General features: G+C 42.6%; 1 protein-coding gene across 1 annotated transcript in view; it reads left to right on the top strand.

The window, feature by feature from the left end:
* LOC110957775 (diacylglycerol kinase zeta-like) overlaps positions 1–26,877 on the top strand; it is a 107,460-nt gene that overhangs the window by 53,927 nt on the left and 26,656 nt on the right. Inside the window, 4 exon segments of the mRNA XM_051943298.1 lie at positions 40–78; positions 18,015–18,081; positions 21,317–21,357; positions 23,752–23,897. Coding sequence (XP_051799258.1) covers positions 40–78; positions 18,015–18,081; positions 21,317–21,357; positions 23,752–23,897 — 293 coding nt within the window.

Here is a 26,877-nt window from a genome sequence, read left to right as displayed (position 1 = left end):
CTCTCTCCTCTACCTTCCTGCCTCTGGTTTCGTCTCTAGGACTTCTGCTCTGTCCAACCCGTCCTCAGATGTCTGCAGGTTGGTGCTTAGACGCTGTCTGTCCAGTGCTTGTTGTTTGGCTGTGAGGCACACGGGAAACTAACAGCTACAGACACTTTTACATCCAGATTTTTAGCAGAAAATCATCTAGGTGTTGATGAACATGGAGTCAAACAATCAGAACGAGCAGAAAACTTGTACTGAGAAGTTCTGGTCACACATCAATTAGTAGAATGGAAATGAAGTGATCTGGTACATTAGATGAAGAACGGTTTCATCAAGAGGGAAAAACACATTACAGTAGGTGTACAACTCAAAACCAAATCGGAGAAACAGCTCTCTCTGCACCAAATAATTCACACCACCACATCTAAACTCAGTACTGATGTAAAACTACATGATGGATTATTAATTATCACTGCATTACAAACGGGTGAAACACAGCAGGAGAGAGTAGAGCTTTGTCTGATATCACCTAAATGTGAAAGGATTAAACATTTTACCAGCTGTTCTCCCAGATGTTGTGTTGTCTTCAGACCAGCTGATTTAGTCGGTCACTGCTGTCTCTTTTTCTTCTTTAGAAACTCTTTTTTTGGATTTAGATCGTTCTCGTCCTGCAGTATTCTTCTTCTTTAAACTTCTGCAGACTGGGAGTCATCGTCAGTCAGTATTTAGGTTTATCCAGAAGCATAAATAGTGACAGATAGAAGCAACATCTTCTCTACTGTAAATCATCACCGCTGTTCTTCTCTGTCAGAACGAAGCCTTCACTGGTAGTCCTGGTGCCAAAAACGCTGGAATCAGTCTGAGACAAACACATTCAGCTTTTTTCTTCTTGTTTCGATGCTCTGTAGCAAAGATTTTTGTGCTTTTGCGACACTTTATTTATTTCCCCCCTGGATGAATCCTTTAAAGGTTGAATTTATGCAGTGATGTTCAGACCGTCTGAGCTGTAACCCAAACTCTGGTTTCATCAGATGACCTCTGTTTTCATAGCTGGATAGTTCAGTTAGTTTAGTGTCTGTGGATCCACTGTATATATATAAAAACCAACCAGTGCAGCTCTGATTAGTGGTTCTGAGGCTTCAGATGGTTCAGATGAACACTGATCTTACCGTATCCGTCCTCTGAGTAAAGATTTTATTCATTTTATTTCTGTTTATTTATTTGTTTTTACATTATGTTCCCAAATGGAGCCATGATGGAGCCCATTGGTCCAAAACTGAGAAATAAATGATCATATTGAAGTGATTAGCGTAATTAGAAATCACAGGTGTAATTAGTTTGCTGTCAGTGGTCACAGGTGTGTTCTCTTTACTGCGCTTTCTGCTTTGGTGCCTCTCAGGTATTTGTTTTGAAATTAGAACTAATCCTGTGTATTATTTGATGTTACACAAGGTTGAACTCACTTCTGCTGTTAATGATGAACAGTGCACTAACTTACACAGTATACTTATAATTTATAATATAAAACATGAAATGAAACAGAAACTCAGAAAAGGCGTCGCTAATCAAACTTCTTTCCAGCGTCTTTCTGGATCTCTGCTCCAAACAGACCGGCTGACCTTAAACTGCACAAATTAACCAACAACATTCAAACCGTCAAAGTTCTGAGTTAGAATTTAGAGAGAAAGGTTACGTCTGACAGCGAGCTGACAGCCAGAGAGAGACGCTGACAGCTGGAGAAGAAGAAGAAGAAGAAGAAGAAGTGTGTTTACCGAGAGCTTTGGATGGATGAAACTCACTCTGAATACTCACATTCACACAGCAGGGAAATAAACAGAAACAAGCACAAACAAACTAACAGCTCCCACACATGTAAACACAACACAGGTTACACAACACAGATACACAACACACTGATACACAGCAGAGTACACACAGAAACACAACACAGAGATACACAACACAGAAACACAACAACACACAGAAACACACAACACACAGTAACACAACAACACACAGTAACACAACAACACACAGAAACACAACAACACACAGAAACACAACAACACACAGAAACACAACAACACAGAGATACACAGCAACACACAGATACACAACACAGATACACAACAGAGTACACACAGAAACACAACACACAGATACACAACAGCACACAGAAACACAACACAGGTTACACAACACAGATACACAACAGAGTACACACAGATACACAACAACACACAGAAACACAACAACACACAGAAACACAACAACACACACAAACACTACACACAGGTACACAGCAGAGTACACACAGAAACACAACAACACACAGAAACACAATAACACACAGAAACACGATGGGGCCGTGGTCAGAACCTCCTCTTAGTCATCTCCCATTCCGTTTAGATCCAAGCCTACTTTTTAGTCATCATTGAACAGCAGCTCAGTGATAATAGAGGAGAATGAACTGGCTGGATATTGTTGTTAAACTCTTTTTAAAAGCTCATTATTCCCATTTAGTGATAAAAACACTGTCCTCTATGATCTAAAGCCACATCACTAAAAGAATAAAGTCTGAAAGGTTAAGAAACACACAGTCAGATAAGACATGCTGGAAATCAGTCTAAGTCTTTTATTCATGATCATTTTTGGGCGCATATTTCCTCCTGTCGGATTTTTATTCACTGTGGACTCATTTTTCACTGAGATATAAAGTCCTGCTCCTCTATGGAAACAGAACAACCAGGACTAGAAGGAAGGAGGAAGTAAAATGTAGAACACAGCTATAATGCTGTAAAGATTCTTTAGTTTTACAAAAGTTAAAACAAACAAAAAACCTGGAATCAGCATGTCAAACATTTCCCCACTAGTGTTTCCTGTATTTAAGAAAATGGAGGCGTACAGGGCATAGATCATAACTGAGATTCACCGATGTACCCTACCGTTAAAAAGTCTGGGGTCACTGAGAAATGTCCTTATTTTAGAAATAAAAGCAGTTTTTATCAATGAAGATAGCATTAAATGAGTGATAAATCCAGTGTAGACATAGTTAATGTGGTAAATGACTGTTCTATCTGGAAATGTTTAATGGAATATCTCCATAGGGGTACAGAGGAACATTTCTAGCAACCATCACTCCTGTGTTCTAATGCTACATTGTGTTAGCTAATGGTGCTGAAAGGCTCATTGATGGTTAGAAAACCCTTGTGCAGTTATGTTAGTACATGGATAAAAGTGGGAGTTTTACTGGAAAACATGGAATTGTCTGGCTGAACCCAAACTTCTGAACGTTTATTGGAAGAAATTGGCATAGATCATGTCTTTGATTAGACCTGGACAGGAAGTCCTCGGTTTACGACGTCCTCGACCTACAGCGTTTCATCGTTACATCAGAAGTGGTTACGTGGAACTAGTTGACGAGCAGAGCGGATGAATACGTCGTCACACGGCGCTATCAGACGGCTTTGTTTCCATTCTCTGGTTGTACTCCACCTTGGATTGTTCTACATTCACTAACTTTTTACCTTCATTATGGCTCCCAGCGTAAGTCAGACTCTTCTGATGCTTGGAAGAAAAGGAAAGCGTCTCCATGGAAGTGAAATTAGAATAAAACACTGGGAACAGGACTTTTCTGAAGAACTCATTATCGTGATGCTCTTAATGACTTTGCTTATATTTTTTTAAAAATGGACTTCTGTTGATCCGTAGGAGCAGACCTCCATCCTACCAACTCACTCCTCTGTTTATCGGGTTGTTTAGCTGTCCTGCATTTAGTTTATTTGATAAAGTTTGTTCCATTTTTCTTTGTAAACTCAGAAGTCTTTGAGTTCATTGTATTTGCAGCTGAGTCATTCATGGGTAGTCAGCTGTGTTGAGGTGAGCAGATGTTTCAGGTTTTTACAGAATATTTATTTTTCCTGGAAAGAAAAAGTGGAACAACATATCACACAGAATACATTCAAGGACCATCAGAAAGCTGATGGTTTGTTGTGGTGTTGCAGCTTCTTGCTCTGACAGACTAAACTTAGGAAAGGATTTCAAACTGAGCGTACTTATTTAAACCTCTGGCTGGTCTCAGGTTCAGAGGGTTGGAGCATGTTTCTGTGTTTTATCGGCAGAATCAGAGCTGGTTCCTCTCAGCTGAAGTAAATGTGATGTTCTCACGTCCTCTTCTGTCCTGATATTAATCATTACCAAATTAGCGCCGGCGTCCCGCTCTGATGTCAGCGTGGTGAAGAAGAAAAAGACTTCAGAGCTTTGTCTTTGTGTCAGATGTTAAATATCACATGAGCATGGCGGCGCTATCCGTTAGAGCTTCATGTTTGAAGAGTCGTTACGGAACATCTCCAGCACCAAAACACAGTGATCACACATGGAAATGAACAACTGTTAGCTGGACTGCAGTCTGGTAGTGTTTGTGGAGGGGGGTGTATTAAACACAGTTAAAGACCTTAGGGTAGGTGTTTTTTCTGATGGATGGCAGCGTGGGAACAAACCGATCAGCTTTGGTTTTAAAGTCAGAAGCTCCTGTGGGGAAAACTGATCCCACTGAGAGGAAACATCTGAACACCGTGTCTGCTCATCATCATCATCAGGACTGAAGGAATGTGGGGTCGGCGCTGACAGTTTTAGGTCTTCTGAGATTGAGAGATCAGAGCTTCAATCCCAGCATGTGGTTCATAAATCAGACGTCAGGTTCCTGTTCTTTACTCTCCTAAGGCCGGTTCTTGGTTTCTGCTCCCCTGATATGGACTCAGAGAGCAGACATGAGCTGGACTCTGTTCAGATTACAGTATGGATCTTTCTGAGAGGCAGAGACTGATTATCTGGTTACAGATCAGACTGTCAATGTAATCATTGCTGAAGGTGGAACCAGCACAGGGTTTCTAGAGAAGGTAGAACTTTCTAGTTCAATTGAACTTTAGTGGTAAAACGGTGTGGATGGCTGAGAACCCCCTCGTACAGTCTCTCCTCATAACATTAGTGTTAAGAACCATTTAATGCCTCATACACAGTATTGCTAGCAGCGCTAACGGTCCCTGTAGTCCTAGATGTTTCGTACTTTGATGCACACATGTAGAGGTGGAGTCGAGGAACTGGTCTTCGTTGATGATGAAGTCCACCACCCTGTAGAAAGTAGATCCATGCTAACCACATTAGCGTACCGTGCTGATAGACCTTGGCTCTGACTTAGAGGTGCAGTCAGTGATGTTGTCTACCTATGTCTTTGGTCTTCAGTGATCAATCCAACCCTTTAAAGATCTTCAGACATGATGTTCAGATCTGAGAGTTTTGCTTCTTTGCTGGGTTCAGACTGGTTCAGGACTCATGTTAGTTTCCTGAAGACTCTGGTGGAGTTGTCTGCATTGTTGATTTGATGTTGTCTGCCTCATCGCCCCACTTCTGCTTACTTAAACTGGGGCTGATGCTGTATTTATGGTGTTCCAGAAGTAAAATGCTTGTAATAGTCCAGAAGAATTGAAGCCGTTCCTGTTGGTGCATCAGATCTCACCAACAGAACTACGTATCTACCGGGAATAATGCAGTGAGTAGATAGATAAAACTAACAATAATACACATAAAATAAGACGAGGTTTCCGGCTCATCCTCCTCTATTCTCCAACATGGAGAAGCCATCTGTTGCTCTATCATAAGGAGAGAATAATGAATCAGCTTTAGATTCCTTTTCACCTCCACCAACAGAAACACCTCCAAAGCTGAGACCAGAACAGGAAAACAGAGCGACTGGAGGAGACCTGAAGCAGCAGTTTGATTCCTGATATCACTGCTGCTTCTCAAACACATCCAGCTTGGTTTCCATAGAGATTAGTTTCCCTCATGTGTCTGCGTGTTGCTGCATGATGCATGACGTGTTAGTGAGTTTCTGCATGTGTGTTGACCTCGGCGTATCGATCGCTGCTGTGTTTCTGTTTGTGAGTTTACTGCTGATTGCTGTGTGACTTGTTGAAGAAGACGTGCTAAGCTCGTCTTATAATCCTGAATTAATTAAAAATCAAAAATGAATGCTCAGTTGCTAACAGCCAGGCTTTCTTTTCTCATGCATTCCTTTATTTAACTCGACTTTCTAATTAAGGGCGTCTCTTTGAGGCACTGAGCTCCTCAGAAGAGCTCGGAGAACCCCAGAGAGCGACAGAACAACACATTTCTGATGTTTGAAAGGTCCTTCTGGATAATGTCAGTGTTCACCAAACACACTTTCACTTTTGTTCCGTCACACAGTCAGTAAAAGACAGAAACAGACAGAAAAGCTAATTAGAAATGTTATAAATTAAACCCAAAGAGGCTTGAACGAATGAAACTGAATTCTTGCTGTAGAATGAAGTTGTGGAACGTCCTGATACTGCTCTTAGTCCCTACAAACAGCATTTACTGTCTTTGTTTCCTTTGTGCCACTCATGGTGCTCACAGACAGCAGGAATTATAAAAGTATTTGTTGTCACTGACTTATGTTCTAATATTTACTGTTCTTTTCACTGATGATTACTGTTTAAGGACTAGCGAAATAATTAGTAATACCTCACAATGTCTTTTATTTACACCACTGTTCTAAAGTTCAGGGTCACCCAGACCAGAGGAGTGATGGTTACTGGAAGTGTCCCTCTGTACCCCTATGGAGATATTCCATTAAAAATCATCTGTTTCTAGCTACAATAGTCATTTACCATGTTAACTATGTCTACACTGGATTTATCACTCATTTAATGCTATCTTCACTGAAAAAAAAGATCTTCTTCCATGAATAAGGACATTTCTAAGTGAGCCTAAGCTTTAGAACAGTAGTGTACGTAGAAGCACTCAATAAAAACAGAAGATCAGAACTAAAACCTCCTCAGTAATTAAACCTGTTTCATTATTTAAAATGTGTTTGGCGTCCTGTAAAAAGACATCGGTGGTTCAGGGTTTTCTCCGTGGAATGCCTTTTTGGTCTTTGGAGAATTTCAAAATGAATGAATGTTTTCATCAGTAGAGTATTTTTGTAATGATTTGTTTCATTTCATGATGGTAGCGTTTTGTTAATGAAATGGTCTTAGTGTTTATCTTCAGGAAACCAGACTGTTGCCTTCATGGTTGTTAGAGTTTTATTTAAACTCTTCAGTAGTTGTATTGAAGGATGTTTGACAGGATAACTGACTGAAATGCTGAACACAGTCTGTCATTTAGAATTATTCTGATATTACACACAAAAGGCGACGAAGGCTTGAATCATGTTAAGTATTAATACTTGACAGATGTACACAAAAAGACAGATGTGAAAAGGTAAACAGATGAGGAAATGCCTTAAACCTGCCTTCTTTCCAACAGCCAGCAGGGGGCGACTCCACTGGTTGCTAATAGGAGTCTGCTTTTATTGAACATGGCTGCTGCCTTCTGGATCAAATGTCTTATTTTTTGGAGAATGTATGATCCCAATCACGAGTTCAATACTTTTTGAACACAGCATGATGGATGTTCATTGAGTAAATTTAGGTCACATTTAGACTAAAATAAAGTTTTATTTTGTGAATGCATTGCTGTTTTGTCAGTCACATTCTGAACTAAAGGCTTCAGAGCAGAAGGTCATTAAACCAGTGGAGGACATCATGGAGACTATCTCCATCTGTTCTATCCAGTCAGTGGTACTGAGAGTAGTTTAAAATCGTCACATCTCCACCACGTGGGCTGATGAATCCTCTTTGTTATAAACAGGTGAAGAGCTGAGTTATAGCTGACTGCTCTGATATAGACTGTTTGCTGAAATGGAATCAGTCATCTCCTAAGAACAATCAGCAAACATCTGAAGATCAATACATGAAGCTTTGTTCACTGAGAGACAGAAAAGATTCATCACAGATACAGAAGTGGTTAAAAGAGGAAAACAGAAGAACTCTGTCTGGCAGAGATCTCAGAGGACGAGCAGCAGATGAGTGGCAGCAGCAGAATGATCTACCAGAGGAACATGACTCCAGTCTGGGGGTTTTGGACACCTGCAGCGAACGAACTCCACCATGACGGATTCCATTCTTCAGAGATGTGCTCCACCCTCTGGTTTGCATCTTTGTGGAGAATAATTCATCTGCAGCAGATAATGAGCAGAAACAAACCTCAAAGCTCTGCAAAGAACGACTTCAGTCATTTTATTACCCCAGACGGCAAACGAGGCCTGCAGAGGAACAAGACAGAAACTATACAAAAACAAACAGCCCAAAAACAAAGTACAGAATGTGTCCTGTACACAAAATATACAGAAATAATAACACAGCAACACAACTTTTATAGTGCTGAAATTACACGTTTAAATCAGGCTGGGTTACTGGAACCAGACTACTGTAAATCCTCGACCTCCAGGAGAGACTAAGGATAGTTTGTGTTTTCTAATAAAGACCAGGTGGTGGAGGAGGACCTGCTGGTCAGAGGACCAAGGAGGGCTGATTGTCCTGGACTTTAACATTAACGGAGCACTCTGAGGAAACCAAACATCCCAGATGATGAGTTATCGGGTGCATCTAGAATGTGGAAAGAATTTTCCAAGTTCAGCTCTAAATGCTCAGTTGAAATGAGGTCTGGGATCTGGTTTGACGATTCCAAAACGTACGCTTTGTGATGCATCTCTATCCAAGTCCATCAGATCATTGTTGGCAAAACAATTCTTCTCCCAAATCGTAGTTCTCTGGTAGATGACATCCAGTTGGACTTCCCAATAATTTGCAGCATTTTTCTCCTTTACAAACTCTAGTAACTTCTGTTGAGAACCATTCCTAAATCATGATGCTGCCTCCACTGTGCTTTGATCATGATGCTGCCTCCACCGTGCTTCACAGTGGGGATGGTGTGTTTGTAATTTACCAAACACAGAATCTAGTCTGACAGCCAAAAAGCTCCCTTTTGGTCTCCTCTGACCACAGAACTTCTTGCTGATTACAGAGTTACGGGTCTACCTTTTTACTGAGTTCATGGAGTGTTTTTGCCTTTATGATGTACTGATTCACAAGGTACTGGACCTTCTAGATACAATCACTAAGAACACATTCACTGCAGAAGATCTTTATTTGATCTATCTAATTTATCTGTGTTGAATGAAGTGAGTTGCTTTAATGGAGGTGAATAATTCTGCATTCACTTTAACATTTTATCATTTCAATAATTGACAGTACTTTGTAGAAATCTGCTTTTATGTTTGTGTGAATTCTTGTCAAACTGAACGATTCAGTGTTGGAAAGCAGTAAAAGGAGAAAAAGGAGAGCTGAATGCTTTTTATCCACGCTGAACAGTTAGTGTGAGGCTCTGGTTTGAATAAAATTAGAATTTAATTGTCATTGTCAGCAGAGAGGTCGTCTCCTCAGTAGGAAGGTTAACATTTCTCACCGTCTGTCAGTGTGGCTGGTTATAACGACTGTACACTCTTCTGATCTGTGATATGATTGGACAGCTCATCTTTAAAACGTTCTCTGAAACCGTAGAGTTCAACCATGGTTAATGTGTCAGTCCTAACGTTTAACAGCAGCGTATCAAAACTAAACACTGGAATGCAACAAAAAAGAGAAGTTTCTACCAAGTGTGGATCCTGTGTGGACAGTAGCTGTCAGTAGAACCATCCTCAGATCATCCCGTAGAGTTTCACATTATTGGTTCTTTAACAGCTGAAATCAACAAGTAGACTTCAGGTCCCTCACTGTGGTCGAGTTAATGATCTTATCTTCGTTAGAATCTTCCTCTAACTGATCAGAAGGAATCAAATGAAGGCCTGCAGAAAGTCTTTGATGCTCAGATTTAACAGACAGGAAGCAGCTCACCTGGACCACTGAGGACTCTGTCTGCTTCTACTCTGTTCCTGTTCTGTTTCTATTGTTTCTATTCTCTGCTTCCTCTCAGAGGACGGGGGGATTCTGATGCTGGGATGCCGTCCTGACGTGTTGTGTTGTCCTGACGTGTTGTGTCGTCCTGACGTGTTGTGTCATCCTGACGTGTTGTGTTGTCCTGACGTGTTGTGTCATCCTGACGTGTTGTGTCGTCCTGACGTGTTGTGTCATCCTGATGTGTTGTGTCGTCCTGACGTGTTGTGTCGTCCTGACGTGTTGTCATCCTGACGTGTTGTGTCGTCCTGACGTGTTGTGTTGTCCTGACGTGTTGTGTTGTCCTGACGTGTTGTGTTGTCATGATGTGTTGTGTTGTCATGACGTGTTGTCCTGACGTGTTGTGTTGTCATGATGTGTTGTGTTCTCCTGACGTGTTGTCATGACGTGACGTGTTGTGTTGTCCTGACGTGTTGTGTCATCCTGACGTGTTGTGTCGTCCTGACGTGTTGTGTCGTCCTGACGTGTTGTGTCGTCCTGACGTGTTGTGTTGTCCTGACGTGTTGTGTTGTCCTGACGTGTTGTGTTGTCATGATGTGTTGTGTTGTCATGACGTGTTGTCCTGGCGTGTTGTCATGACGTGTTGTGTTGTCATGATGTGTTGTGTTGTCCCGACGTGTTGTGTTGTCCTGACATGTTGTCCTGACGTGTTGTGTTGTACTGACGTGTTTTGTGTTGTCCTGACGTGTTTTGTTGTCCTGACGTGTTGTGTTGTACTGACATGTTGTGTTGTCATGATGTGTTGTGTTGTCATGACGTGTTGTCCTGGCGTGTTGTCATGACGTGTTGTGTTGTCCTGACGTGTTGTGTTGTCCTGACGTGTTGTGTTGTCATGATGTGTTGTGTTGTCATGACGTGTTGTCCTGGCGTGTTGTCATGACGTGTTGTGTTGTCATGATGTGTTGTGTTGTCCCGACGTGTTGTGTTGTCCTGACATGTTGTCCTGACGTGTTGTGTTGTCCTGACGTGTTGTGTTGTCATGATGTGTTGTGTTGTCCCGACGTGTTGTGTTGTCCTGACATGTTGTCCTGACGTGTTGTGTTGTACTGACGTGTTTTGTGTTGTCCTGACGTGTTTTGTTGTCCTGACGTGTTGTGTTGTACTGACATGTTTTGTGTTGTCATGACGTGTTTTGTGTCGTCCTGACGTGTTGTGTCGTCCTGACGTGTTGTGTTGTCCTGACGTGTTGTGTTGTCCTGACGTGTTGTGTTGTCATGATGTGTTGTGTTGTCATGATGTGTTGTCCTGGCGTGTTGTCATGACGTGTTGTGTTGTCATGATGTGTTGTCCTGGCGTGTTGTCATGACGTGTTGTGTTGTCATGATGTGTTGTGTTGTCCCGACGTGTTGTGTTGTCCTGACATGTTGTCCTGACGTGTTGTGTTGTACTGACGTGTTTTGTGTTGTCCTGACGTGTTTTGTTGTCCTGACGTGTTGTGTTGTACTGACGTGTTTTGTGTTGTCCTGACGTGTTTTGTTGTCCTGACGTGTTGTGTTGTACTGACATGTTTTGTGTTGTCATGACATGTTTTGTGTTGTCCTGACGTGTTTTGTTGTCCTGACGTGTTTTGTTGTCCTGACGTGTTTTGTTGTCCTGACGTGTTTTGTGTTGTCATGACGTGTTGTCCTGACGTGTTTTGTGTTGTCATGACGTGTTGTCCTGACGTGTTTTGTGTTGTCCTGACGTGTTTTGTGTTGTCCTGACGTGTTTTGTGTTGTCCTGACGTGTTTTGTGTTGTCCTGACGTGTGCGTTGGAGGGGATAAAGTCGCTGTGCTTTTCCAGCCTTTGCTACCCGAGTTGTGTTCAGAAGCATAAAGCTCTGCAGTCGTGTTCTTTTCTGGACCTATTAAAAATAACGTCTGCACTCATGTAGTTTCCTGCTCCATAGATCACAACAGAGAGGATGTATTCACATGATTTAACATGTAATAGCTTTGTGTTGTTCTGTCCACTATCGCACTGTTAGTTATTGGTGAGGTCAGGATATCCAGCCTAGTTCAGTTTGTGTTTCCTTTACTGAGTGTCCACAGAGGAGGAAGAGTTTCTGCTTTAGTCAAACTTCTACAGAATATAAACTGTTCAGTTTGTATGTAAATGTGGCTGTAATAGAACACCGTAATCACCTGTAAATTAATTTTCAGTTGACAGTAGTTCAGTCTACCGCAGTGAGGTTTGCTGATACGCTGTCAGGTCTACATGTTAAAAATCCTTCCATTAATCAGGTTTAATCCAGCTGAGTGTTGTTAGATGATTCCTAATGCCTCAATCTGAGAAACAAAGACCTGTTTTTGCTTCATCCATCAGTCGTGTAGATAAATCAGAGGTATCCCATGGCTGGAGTGGCTGTAAATGTGGTGGATGTCTCTTGAACAGAGAAGTGTGGATGGAATGACCTCTCAGTGTTCTGTTCTCCTGTTCCCACATCCTTCATCTTCCTCTTTAACTCTACATGTTATTTTTAACAACACCATCCTGGTTTTATATAGGCTGCATCCCTAACACTAGGAACATGAGTTGTTGTCAGGCGTTGTGTTGCATAGCAACGCCGTGATGAGCGCCTGTTTCCTGTTTGATCTGCGGCTCTCTGGTGGCTTGTAACGCTCTCTGCTGCAGTTTGGGATTTATTAGGAGAAAAACAGGCATCTTCTGATCACATGCAGAGTCAACTTTAATTCTTTACAGTATATTCAGGATGTTAAATAACTTCCTAACCAGAACGATGCTGTACAGATCAGACAGACAGCTGGAGTGAAAGCTGTTGATCATCTTCTTATGGTGTAACGTTCTGCTGTGAACCCAGGAGTCTGTTTATCTGGACATTAACATCTGAGTGCTGCTGTAGACCAAACACAGCCCTCCATAGCAGCAGCAGCTTCCATTAAACCCAACACACTGCACGAACTGTTCCTCTGATACCATAAACAGTCCAACTGGTTCCCAAAGGATCTACTGCTAGCATCCTGGAGAAACCACAGACCCCTCCAGAGGTCTCCACAGTTAAACCTGGCAACAAGCAGAACATCAGGCAGCTGGTTCTGATGTTGAGGTTGAATCAAACCTTTGGATTTACCAGATTATCTGGATTCATGCCGACGCGTGGTCATGAGCTTTGACCAACAGGATGAGATCGCTAAAGCTAACGGTCAAACCCGGCTTCATGCCAAGACTCGCCTTTAGAGAGGAGGACAGGATCTGAGTAGACTGAAAGCTTCTTCTTCCTGGAAGGAGCCAGCTGAGGGGCATCTCATCAGGATGCATGCTAGGAAACCTTTGATTGGAGGTTTTCCAGGCGTGTTCCTCTGGTAGGGAACCTCAGGATGGATTCAGAACTCACCGGAGGGATTATGAAGGCCTCAGGATTTCTCTGGGAAGAGATGGAAAACGTTGGTGGGTAGAAGGAAGTTGGGACTTCCAGGATCACCACTGAAACCTCACTCTGGATCACTGGCAGAACATGGATGGATGAAGAAAGCTAAAACAGAACATTATATCAAAGCTTTAATCCATAGAGACGCAGCTTCTGGCTGACAAACGGCTGCTGTGCAGTCTCATGTCTGAGAAGGTTACTACCTTCTTCTTGTCTCAGCAGCTTTTTTTAAATGTAGATTTAACCAAAGAAAACTGTCCACTGTCTGCTAAGGTGACCTATTGTTGCTGATCGGTCGTCCTGTTCATGTGAAAATGGAAGGAAATGGATTTTAAAGTAGATAAAATCAAAGCTGAACAGAGCAAACTTCTTCCCTAGAGAGCAGCTCTGATCTCAGTCTTTGTCTGCTTTCCACGAGCTTTCCTCCATCGATGGGTTAAGAGAGTGAATGGAGAAGAAACGGGAGTAAGAAAGTGGAGAAGAGAGGAGTCAGTCGAATGAGTTTGGCTTTTATTCAGTGTTTGTAGGTTTTCTGAGAGCCTGAAGGCGTTTTACTCAGAGTCTGCTGCTGAAGCTGACAGCAGGATGAGATAAGTAGAGTAGGAGAGGTGTTTACTTCACCAGCGTTTCTGTCACGCTCTGCACTTTGAAAGGAAAATAACTTTCCTCGGCTCGTTCTCCTGCCGTCACATCTACTGGAAGGTGACTTTTACATCCAGTCCTGTCTCTGCAGCGCTCAGCTCAGGTTGTTGCTGCTTTCTGTGTTGAAACTGCCAAAACTGCACTGATTTTATTTAAATTGGACCGATTTTATGCTAACTGTCCTGAGAGTGTTCAGATTTCTACCAGTCTTTGTGGAAAAGCATCTCAGACAACATGAAGCCTCAGAGAATATCCAGGTCTCTACTTCTACTTCTACAACTTAAAACTTATATTACAAAAGACTTACAAGGGAAGTGTGACGTGGCACATAATGGACTCAAAACAGACTTAAACTAGACTTTCTACTCAAACATGAGACCGACTTGTGACTTCCGTAATCCAGTGGAACACAGCCATTGAAACAGTCACATTTGGAATCAAGTTTGGACGTTTTCCTTATTTTGATTTAAAACCACTTTGTTTTTTGTGTAGCTGATACAAACACATAGTTCTACTCATAGATCTACATCAGTCTGCCGTGTGGTCATATTGAAGTCGTTTTTAGAAGGTTGACTTTATGCAGGATGTAGCAGCTATTCACTGGTTAGCCTGGAGCAAAGTGTCACTGAGATTATTCCTGATGTGTTGAGTATAGTGGTGAACATGGCACGAGGTTCTGGAGACCTTAGAAGTTCACACTAAGTCTGACAGCGACAGTTTCAAACTACATCAAACTACCATAAATCAAACTACATCCAGTTCAGCTGCGGCCACCATGCATGTTTATTTCAGGAAAAACGACCTGTGTTTTCAGTATTCTGGTCCTCCTGGTTCCATTTCTGTGCCTCTCATGGCTCACAGCTGAAGCTCTTCTGGATAAACCAGCAGCACACAAGATTGAAACTGCTTTAAGATATCAAAGGACCGAGGCTGTGGACAGATGGATGGAGACATTAACTGCATTTAGCCCAAAAATAAGTGAATGAAACATGCGGTAAGAATAACCTAAAATCCTGTCCTGTTGGATGGAAGCTGAAGCTGAGAAATCACCTCTTGACTAGTGATAAGATGTTCTGATTCATGCTCTCCTCTTCTCGGCATCAACAGCCAAATATTTTAGTATTTAGTTCCATCTGCCAGGAAATGGTGTGAATATCAACCATCTGTGTCCAGAAACACTGATGATACTTTAAGGAAGATCTGCAAAACAGGAAAACAGTTCCAGAAGTAGACAGTTTTACCGCTGGGATACCTGACTAGCAGAGAGGAGAGTGTTTTCAGTGTTAGCATCATTACCTGAGTGTCCCTACAGACCAGCACTGAGCAGCACATCCAGCCTCTGAAATGATCGTTTAATCAAATCCACACATCCCTAAAACAGTCAACACTCTAAACATCATGAAGAATTAACTCTCCGGATGTTTACGATCAGACTGGGTGAGTTTTTAGCAAAAAGAACTCTAAAGTTGATCCAAAGAGCTTTGAAGCGCAGAAAGAAAGAAGACAAGACGAGCAGCCAACAAGTTTCAGCCTCAGGCCAAGCAGTGCAAGTCAGGCCCAGTAAACACAAGCTGTTTTAACTGAGAAAGTTTGATAGAGTGAGGAGAACAAACTGACGGAGGAGGGAGGTTTTCAGTTTTGGGGCATTTGCTCTTTCAGCAGCACATCCAGGCCTTGATCTGTGGACATCCAGGATCCTTTGGTCTCCAGATCTGAGGGTCTGACAGTGTTCTGCCAGCAGGACCAACACCATTTACTAAACAAAGAGCACATTTAACTTCAGGAAACACAGCAGAGGCAGGCGTTTCACTCCTATCTGTCTGTTTTCTGATCTTGTTAAAAGTCTTGCTGCTGTATTCCAAACTAATTGGAGAAAAGTTTGAGCGAACATACAGAAAGTTCAGTAATGAGGAGAGCGGATGTGAAGGTGTGGTCATGGAGTTTTCAGCTGATTTAAGTCCATCTCTGAATTAAATATGAGGCTGATTATTTGCTGTAAGAGGACGACTTCTAATTTATTCTGTTGAGCCTCATTCAGACCTACAGGGAGACATGTCGGCGTCTGTCTGAGTGGTTTAATGAAGAGCATTTAACCTCCCAATGTGACCTCCTCCTGAGGACATTCATCACACGTTCAACCAGGGCCTTCATTCAAACAAAACCGTCAAACTGGAGTCTGTGGTGCAATCAGAGATAAACTTATTGCAGTGATTTTATATAGACGGAACCAGCATTTGGATTTTTTATTATTTTTAGCAGATGTCTGGGGAAAACTAATAAATATTCATACAGAAGGTGCCACCAGACAGGCAGGGAATGAATGTTTGTGGATCTAATGTCCAGATTGGTGTAGGTTATGGAACAATATCAGGGTCAACGCCCTCAGTTTGGTTTTGGTTTGAGTTATTCAGTCGCAGACTTCAGGGCAAAGTAGGGTTTTCCAGGAAGAGTTTAAAAAACCTCGATCTGTCAGCAGGAAGAACAACAAAGATTCCTCATTTCTAATAGTCCTGTAGGTTTATGTCACAACTTCCAGTGCTGCTGACTGACTTAGTGCAGCGCAAACATTGGAATTAACGGGTTGTTGAGGTCTCTGTGAAAGGACCAATCAGAGGCAGAGTAAGGATGGATGTACATTAGCTACCCTTCAGTGAAAAGGAGAAATTTAAATGATGCTTTTGGATGATCCAGCCAAGTAGAAGAGATCGTGGAGGACGGCTGGCTGACCTTTGAAAGGCAACATACTGCTGACCTACACTTATAAAATCATCAACCAGTTTATTAATTAAAGACATCCAACTGCAGACACCACAGACGAATTTGTTGTTTTCATAATTCTTTTTCTAATCCACTTGAAGAACTCTGAAAGATAATGTTTTTTTTTTCAATGTAGATAACATTAAATGAATGATAAATCCAGTGTAGACATAGCTAATGTGGTAAATGACTATTGTAGCTGTAAATGTTTAATGGAATATCTCCATAGGGATACAGAGGAACATTTCCAGCAACCATCACTCCTGTGTTCTAATGCTACATTGTGTTAGCTAATGGTGCTGAAAGGCTCATTGATGGTTAGAAAACCTTTGTACAGTTATGCTAGCACATGGATAAAAGAGGGAGTTTTCATGGAGAACATGAATCTTTTGAACAGGAGGGTTTGTTTTCCATGCAGGTACAACACTACCGTGTTTATTGCAGTTGTAAGATAGTTTCTGGGTTATCTACAGGTGGCTCCACTAGGTCACCTCATCTTCATGTTCCATCGTTCAAAGAGTCGTATTTGCAGTAGCAGTTATTGGGCCTACGAGGTTCTCTGGTGTCTACATGCTTTCTAGAAGGGTTTAATTGTCCAGGAGTCCTGTGCTGCTGTTTGTTGGCCCACTCCAGAACAATAATAATAATGACAGTCTGTAGCTGCTGGCCAGCTGCTGGATCCTGGAGAAAGTGTGAAGATGAACAACTGTGTGAACTCCAGGACAGACTGAGAGTTTGTATTTAAATGATGTGTCGTCCCACACGACGGCTGCCTTTCTGTCTTTTAGTGTTCCTGTAGGAATGACTGCACACCTCTGGTTTATGATGAATGTGGACAGAATCTGTTTAAATGAGTTCTGATTAAGCATTAATAACCAAATGACAGCAGCTCTGTTGGCCTGCTTGGACTTTTTCACTGAGTTTCTCTCTCTAGCTCAGACCTTCTCTTCCATCTGTCCGTTCCTTCTGTTCTGTTCATACCCTACCTGTAAGAAGTTCTCTTTTAGTAGTTCTTGTTTATCTTCAGGACTGTTTCCATTGTAGTTTCTCACTGAAGGCATCAGAACTGCGAATGAACACAGATGGACTCATGTATTACACGTTTCATATTTTAGATGCTTTGGTTCTTGCTTTGAACACTCTTGTTGTTCTCTGGATGAGCTTCATGAGGTAGAACCTGAAATGGTTCCACTCCACAGGCGTTCATTGTCAAGGTTCATTAGTGGAACTTCTTCCTTCTTAATGGGTTTGGACCATCAGTTTTGAAGCCTTCAGTGAGAATCTACAATATAAATAGTCATGCAGGTAAAGAGAAACCATGAACTGGTGTGGATGGATGACTTCTAGCTAAACATCCCATCGTTCTCTGCTGCTCTTTAATCTAACCATTGGTCTGTTTGTCCTTCAGGAGGAGGCGGCCAAGCCAAAGATTGTTTCCTCGCAGAGATTATCTCCAAAGTGGTGTTTCCTAGACTGTAAGTACATCACATTGTTGTCATTGCTTTAAATAAAGCATCGTTTGTGTTTGTATTTAGCATGAAAATCAGGATTGGGTTCAGTGAGTTCTTCTCTTGGAGCCCTGATGGTTCAGAATGAATCCGTTACTCATCTCCTCACTAAAACCACAGTTTTAGACGTCTTGTCAATTTGTTCTGAAATTATCCCAATGACACAGCGCTGAGAAATGACTCAGAATGACTTTCTAATCTGCCTCCCCCGAGGCTGAGTTCTGAGATTTAAAGCAGCTAAAACCACATGGTTACAGCTAATGAACGAGATAATGTTCATGATTAAATGCTTCCAGTGGATGAAACCTCTAATAGAACAGATGTAGAATGGTGAAGGGCTTCTCTGGTGGCTGTGTTTCTTTTTACTAGTATGAAGGTGAAGTTAGATCCACCAGCTTCAAACAGCGTAAATGTCACTTATAAATTTGTTCTCATGTTTTTAGCTTTAAACATAGATTACTGAAAAACGGAACCAGAATTTGTGTCAGATTTTCTCCCAAACACGACTTCAAACACGTCTGATCAGATATTTCTCAATATCTACTATTCTGAGCAACTGCAAACTCACTGGACACCCGGATTAATGGATTAAAGGCTTCCCCAGCTAATTATTAACACAAAGACAGCTTCTTTTGGATTCTGAAAATGATGGTTGAATATTTAAATGCACAAAAAATTTTGGATACGTTGGTTAAAGTCAGGTTTGAAGGTATAAAGTGTATTTAGGAGATCGTTATTTTATCACTCCAATAGTCAGAAAATACAGCCAACTGCCAGAAGAAGAATCAATTTTCATCATTTTTTAAAGGAATAAACATTCTTTTCAAAGCTGCTGCTGGGTTTTAGGGGTTCAGATGGTTTCAGTACATTAAGACAAACCTGGAACATCTTCGATGAAAGCACCCGGAGCGAAGGTGAACTAATTAAACCAGTCAGAGAACCACTGGAACCAGTCAGAGAACCACTAGAACCAGTCAGAGAACCACTGGAACCACTCAGAGAACCACTGGAACCACTCAGAGAACCACTGGAGCCAGTCAGAGAACCACTGGAACCACTCAGAGAACCAGTGGAACCAGTCAGAGAACCACTGGAGCCAGTCAGAGAACCAGTGGAACCAGTCAGAGAACCAGTGGAACCAGTCAGAGAACCACTGGAACCAGTCAGAGAACCACTAGAACCAGTCAGAGAACCACTGGAACCAGTCAGAGAACCAGTGGAACCAGTCAGAGAACCACTAGAGCCAGTCAGAGAACCACTAGAACCAGTCAGAGAACTCCTAGAACCAGTCAGAGAACCACTAGAACCAGTCAGAGAACCACTGGAACCAGTCAGAGATCCACTAGAACCAGTCAGAGAACCACTGGAACCAGTCAGAGAACCACTAGAACCAGTCAGAGAACCAGTGGAACCAGTCAGAGAACCACTAGAGCCAGTCAGAGAACCACTGGAACCAGTCAGAGAACCACTAGAACCAGTCAGAGAACCAGTGGAACCAGTCAGAGAACCACTGGAACCAGTCAGAGAACCACTAGAACCAGTCAGAGAACCAGTGGAACCAGTCAGAGAACCACTAGAGCCAGTCAGAGAACCACTGGAACCAGTCAGAGAACCACTAGAACCAGTCAGAGAACCAGTGGAGCCAGTCAGAGAACCACTAGAGCCAGTCAGATAACCACTAGAACCAGTCAGAGAACCACTGGAACCAGTCAGAGAACCACTAGAGCCAGTCAGAGAACCCCTAGAACCAGTCAGAGAACCACTAGAACCAGTCAGAGAACCACTGCAACCAGTCAGAGAACCACTGCAACCAGTCAGAGAACCACTACAACCAGTCAGAGAACCACTAGAACCAGTCAGAGAACCCCTAGAACCAGTCAGAGAACCACTAGAACCAGTCAGAGAACCACTAGGACCAGTCAGAGAACCACGAGAGCCAGTCAGAGAACCCCTAGAACCAGTCAGAGAACCACTGGAACCAGTCAGAGAACCACTGGAACCAGTCAGAGAACCACTGGAACCAGTCAGAGAACCAGTGGAACCAGTCAGAGAACCAGTGGAACCAGTCAGAGAACCACTAGAGCCAGTCAGAGAACCACTGGAACCAGTCAGAGAACCACTAGAACCAGTCAGAGATCCACTACAACCAGTCAGAGAACCACTGCAACCAGTCAGAGAAACACTACAACCAGTCAGAGAACCACTAGAACCAGTCAGAGAACCCCTAGAACCAGTCAGAGAACCACTAGAACCAGTCAGAGAACCACTAGAACCAGTCAGAGAACCACTACAACCAGTCAGAGAACCACTGGAACCAGTCAGAGAACCACTGGAACCAGTCAGAGAACCAGTGGAACCAGTCAGAGAACCAGTGGAACCAGTCAGAGAACCACTAGAACCAGTCAGCGAACCACTGGAACCAGTCAGAGAACCACTAGAGCCAGTCAGAGAACCCCTAGAACCCGTCACAGAACCCCTAGAGCCAGTCAGAGAACCCCTAGAACCAGTCAGAGAACCACTGGAACCAGTCAGAGAACCACTAGAACCAGTCAGAGATCCACTACAACCAGTCAGAGAACCACTGCAACCAGTCAGAGAACCACTAGAACCAGTCAGAGAACCCCTAGAACCAGTCAGAGAACCACTACAACCAGTCAGAGAACCACTGGAACCAGTCAGAGAACCAGTGGAACCAGTCAGAGAACCACTACAACCAGTCAGAGAACCACTAGAACCAGTCAGAGAACCACTAGAGCCCGTCACAGAACCACTAGAGCCAGTCAGAGAACCCGTAGAGCCAGTCAGAGAACCACTGGAACCAGTCAGAGAACCACTAGAGCCAGTCAGAGAACCACTACAACCAGTCAGAGAACCACTGGAGAACCGAGGACTAAGGTTCCATTATGTTCTGCTGTAGGAGTCGATAGATTGACTGGATGTTCTTGTTCTCAGCGTGGTGGCGTTTCCTCATCTGGTTCCACTGCAGGCTGTCGGTTGTTCCAGAATAATTGCAGCAGCAGGCGGAGGCAGCTCATGTACGACTTAACGAGGATGAAAGATATTTGCTTTCTCACCACAACTTTTAATGATTGCTGGAACAACCTGCTGTAGAAAAGCGCTGATTTAAAGTCTGGAGGAGGGTTTCTATCATTCTAGCATGGATTAAATCTGACGTTAACTCTGTTTCTGTTTGTCTCTGCAGCTACGACAGCAGATCGCTTCTACAGGATCGACAGAGCCCAGGTAAGACGTCTGACCCACCTGCTCCAGGTGACCCGCTGTCACAAACACACCTGTGAGGCGGCTGCTCAGAATAGAAATGAATCTCCATTAGAACGAGTCCATCCTGCATTAAACTGATGCTAAACGCCTCTCTGATGTATAATGTTCAGCTAAAAACACACAAAGCTTCACTTTTATTCACCTCTTCAGTACCAGAAGACATGAAATGACAAAAATGAGACGCAAAAATGACAGAAATGTTCAGAGACGTCTCATAAAATCAAATCAAATTTATTTATAAAACACTTTAAACCACCAGAGTCGACCAAGGTGCTGTACAGAAGCATAAAAAACATGTTCAAAAAAATAGAGGACACGGTTGAGACGTCTCTGAGTGATCAGACTGTTAGTCAGGAGGACGTCTGTTAAATCAGCCCTTGGTCTTCTGCCTCTAACAGTCCGGGATAGAAGCTGATGTCTTCTGTTTCTGTCCGTCCACATAGTTTGTTTCCTGCCAGATGCTGAATTCTTGCTGCTGTCAGCAGAGGACGGTGTCCTGGCGTCTCTCTGACAGGTGGTTCTGCTGCGTTTGGCCTCAGCAGCTTTTTAATATTCAGTTCCTCTGTCACATTCAGAGGACTTCGTGTCCTTCGTCTCTGCAGTGAGACGTCCTTCAGAGAGCAGGTGTTGTCCTTTCAGGCAGCTGAGTTCATCAGAATGTGGTCTTAGTTCCATGAGGACGTGGTAATGGAGAGGACAGGCGTTTATTAAACCACAAAGACTCTTCAGTTCCATGCCGTTAGTGTTCCTCTGTTCCTCAGTTATTTATCTCCTCATTTCTACAGATAATCCAGAGTCGGCGTCACGCATCTTTTCCTGCAATCACCACAGATTCTGTTTCCCTCACAGACCTGACAGCCGTGGTAAAGCTGGTTAAGATTTTAGGACGTTGTGGGACGATGCCGGGACGCTTTAGGACAATTTGGATTTTTACATATTTCAGTGTGATGGTCAGATCCTTCAGACGTGTGAAATATGAACCGTTATGGCTTCATCAACCTGGTAGATGTGACAGAACCACACCACAGCTGTCATAGGAGGATAAACTGACTAAATCTAATTACTAAATCTAAACTAACAGTCTGGTTTATCTGGGATTTCCTAAACACTGAACCTAGATTCTGTCCATGTGTCCTGATGAACTCCCCTCAGGACAGTCACTAAACAACGACTGATTTACTGCTTCAGTTAGATGATCCTCCATCCTTCCTCCATGATGGGGATCATTTATAAGTAAGAAATGAAGTTCTTGCTGCTGTTGTTTTCTAACTTTAATAAACTCAGAGGATAAACTCCTACACAGCTGAAAACAAACTAAAACCTGGATTACATTTCATAGTGAGTCTCCTCAATCTGATCGGTGTAAAGTTTCATCTTTTTTGGACTTTCTGTTTGGAATAAATGTAGAATTATAAAGAAATCAAATTTTCAAACTGAGTCTTTTTGCTCTCTGAGATGTTTTCAGAGCTGAAATCTGTAAAAATCCTTCCGTCGATCGCTTCACACAACACATTCAAACATAAAGACAACAAACTGAATAAAAACATCTGACACTTCAACACGAAAATGGTCACATTGCCTTATTGTGGCATAACAGCATCCATAAAATAAAGTATATAATAATCATAATGGTTGTTGCTAGAGGTACGGACCCGTACCCGTAGCCTGTGGACTACGGATACGGCACTTTCCATTTGCCAATCAGATACGCGAGATCTGGTCACGTGACTCCCGGTAGACGCTAGCGGTACGGACCCGTAGCATCGGTACTACAGGTACGGACCCTAAACCTGACCCTAACACTAACCCTAACCTTAACCTTTGCTTACCTTTCAACAGTTTGCAGTGGTTAGCAGCTTCTTGACTCGCGAGACTCGCATACGGGTCCGTATCTGTCTGGCAAATGGAAAGTCTGTATCTGTAGACACTACCAATCATAATAAAGTATCAAAGATTTAGCAATGAATACAGAAAGAAAGATCAACTGTGCACAAATAGTCTCGTTTATTCTGCTGATTACTGCTGTTTCATTCAGATGTTTTATAATAATGTGCATAAATAAGTTAAAATGACCCCTTACTGTTCAGGCTTTTCATTAATAACTTGCCGTTAAAGTGCAACATGTCAAACTTTATGCAGATGATGCAATTCTATGTAGGACTGCTAAAACACCAGCTCAGTCTGCAGACGTCTTTATGTGGTTAATGTCCAGGAGTGGCTCATTCAGAATCACCTCGTATTACACCTGGAAAGACACAGAGTCTAAATGTTCCTCAGGACATAAAACCAGTGTCATTATAATGCTGTCTGCGCTGATTTTACTGGTCAATAAAACCTTCTGGATGTTTGTTTCAGGAACATCTCAACTATGTGTCAGAAATCTCCCAGGAAGAGATCTTTATCCTGGATCCTGAACTGGTCGTCATGGCGACAGTAGGCACCTCCCCCTCAGCCATGCCTGACCTGGTTAACCCTTCGTCCTCCGGCCTGGTCAGCAGCAGGTAGGCCAATAGCCAGCTAACTAAGTAACCGGTCACCTAAAGACACCCAGAACCCTCCACCTTCACAAATACAGCAGATGTTTGTCACCTTCTGGAACGCAGAGTTCTTCTGTTAGTCAGAACAGTCCTGGATGTAAGAATCAGCCCGTCTGTTGTCTTCAGAAATACAGAATCTTCATTCATGGATAGTAAATCACTTCACAGTCTGCAAAATTCTGACAGAAACCCACAGAAAAATGGGTCAACTGCAGCCGAACTGAAACTTTTGGAATGAAAACATCTCTGATCTGAACCCTGAACCTTCATAGAACAGCAAGAGGAAAACCTCCATCTCTGAATGTGTCTAAAACGGGCAGAAAGAGAAGAAACGGAGCCAAAACTCTGACTAACCACATTTACATTTAGAAAAGCAGAAACAGCTAAACTCTCACCGAGTCGAGGCTCTGATCTCTGACCTCGACCTTTCCAGCAGAAACTAGAAGCTTCCTCTTGAGATCGCTCATTGAAATTCAAGTGAAATTCAGACACGCCTTGTTTGAATTAATTCTAACACGTCTTCTATGGTGTTCTGGACCTGCAGACCCTGAGGTTTAGTCCGTACATGCTCACTAGTGGGATGAAATCTGCATCACTTGGAGCTTCATGGATCCTAAACACTCATAGAGCCAGAATATATCAGCCTGGGGTTTGACTTTCTGCAGCTATGAGCTCCTCACCGGCTGAGTGATGAACATTTATCCACATTTCATCTACATTTCATCCTCACAGACCAGCAGATGGAAAATTGAGCCAATGATACAAAAGAACAGCTCATACACAATTAAGGTGCTTCACAGTGACGTTCAGAGAATGATTTCAAAGTAAACGTGGGTTAAAATCACAGAAATAAAACATAAAAGTCAACATTAAGATCATCAAAGTGAATTAAAAGACAGAAAACACACTGATCATCTCAGAGAAAGCTGCAGGAAACCATCTGGTGTTCAGATCTGATTTAAGAGCAGATCTCAGGTGTTCAGGAAGTTTGTTCCACAGGTGAGGAGCATCAGAGCTGAATGCAGCTTCACCTGTTCAGGTTCTGGTTCTGGTTCAGTAAGCCTGTCCCTGATGTCCTGAGGGCTCTGGAGGCTTCACATGGAGATAAGTCCAGAATGATTCTGGTCCAGGACCACTCAGGAGTCAGACTGTGAACTCCATCCTTTGACTAAGAGGAAGTCAGAGTGTTGATCTGAGGACCGGTGTGATGGGGTCCAGGTTCCTGGTGCTGGTTAGGACTCTGGATCAGCTGATTGGTTTCTTATTAAGACCACTAAAGACTCCATTACAATAATCTAACCTTCTGAAAATAAATGATGAACCAGTTCCTCTGTGTCTCCTGTAGACAGGAAACCCTTGGTTCTCCAACGTTCTTCAGGTGGCATCAGACAGATTCACTACCAGTTAAAGTTCAGGTCTGAGTCAGTCATGACATCAAGGTTTCATCTTCTACTTAGCAATAATGTGCAGAGTATGAAGGTACAACAATGTAAGCTCTACCATCTTACCAAGTTCACGAGAATCTACCCAGCATCATCCGTCCATCTGCAGGACATGTGGAGGTCTCTGCTGTACGAACCAGAAAACTGGTATAACATAATAATTACACATCCATCTTGTCTGCTGCTCTGGATTAGTCCGTCCATGTAGGACTAACACAGACGTTTCCCTGAAAACCTCCTGCCAGAGTCAGATGTCCTTCATATAAATGCATCTATTGGGTGATCTACTGCCATCTGCAAGCTTCTAGCTCCTGAACTGTTAAAACTAGAAAAGGTCTTCCAGCTGACTCCACTTGTTCCTGGTTCCTCTGCTGTGTAGTTTTCTGTGTTGGTAGTTTTACCGTCTGCTGCAGAGCTTGGTGTTTGATGATGAGGTTTCTCCTGCTGCTAGCTGCTACTTAGCTTCTGTTACTGGCTGATTAAAGGAAAGCTGACTGTGACTTTAAGCGCTCCTTCGTGTTCCCAGAACCCGTTTTATTGGCCGATTAACGACCAGACTGACTGTGACTGGACAGTTTGGTGATTTCTTGACCTTGACATGATCATGAGACTCCAGGTTCATCCTCATGAGCTGCTGGTAGTGATCACATGCTCAGGTTTTCGTGTTCATAGATGGGGATAATTATGTAAATAACGTATTTAGTACCACTGATGAGATAAGAAATCTGTTCAGTTTGTTGGTGAGACGTCAGGGATGAAAACACTGACCACAGCTGATAAAAGTGATAATTCTAGGGGTAACTTGTTCAACCAGATGGAATGAAATGAAGGTTTGTTGTCTAAAACCATCAATTATTTCTTTTTGTTTATTTACTCTTATCTGCACTAAAGTTGAACATGTTCTGCTCTGTATAGTTGAACACCATCAGTTCTATTTACTTCAATGCAGCATCTAATTAATAAAAACAAATAAAATATGTAAATCAGAGGATCAAGACTTTAAAAGGGACAAATAGATGAAGAGATCAGAGATGATCCACAAATAACAGCATTTGTGACATAAATTAGATCTGTTGTGTTGTCTGATCACTCAGTCCGAGTTTTCTGTTTTTTTATGGAGAAAACGTCTTCATCTTGTTCCACGTTCAGAACCTTTTCTTGGAGGAACATTCGTCTGTGGTGAGGATGTTCTTCTCAGATGAAACCAGCAGCAGTGTTTCTGGAAGTTAGCTGCTTTTTTCAACCATTGTTGGTTTGTTTTTTAACAGATTCGTACATATGATGTCCTCTTTCTGTTTAGTTTTCTTTTATTTAGTGAGTTTCTTAAAGTCAGCGTCATAAATGCTGTGAAGTGAGAACTGCTGGATGAGTGAGTAGATCGATCATTCAGACCGTCTACAGTTTTCTGAGGACAGTTTAGACAAACTCAGAGGGTTGGAAAAGACAGGAACAACTCACAGTTTAAACAGCACAAAGGAACACACTGAACTCTGAGTTCTGCT

The sequence above is a fragment of the Acanthochromis polyacanthus genome, chromosome 22 (assembly GCF_021347895.1).
Source record: "Acanthochromis polyacanthus isolate Apoly-LR-REF ecotype Palm Island chromosome 22, KAUST_Apoly_ChrSc, whole genome shotgun sequence".
Taxonomy (NCBI): domain Eukaryota; kingdom Metazoa; phylum Chordata; class Actinopteri; family Pomacentridae; genus Acanthochromis; species Acanthochromis polyacanthus.
Note: the sequence above shows the minus strand (reverse complement) of the source record. Positions and strands in the feature narration are given on the sequence as shown.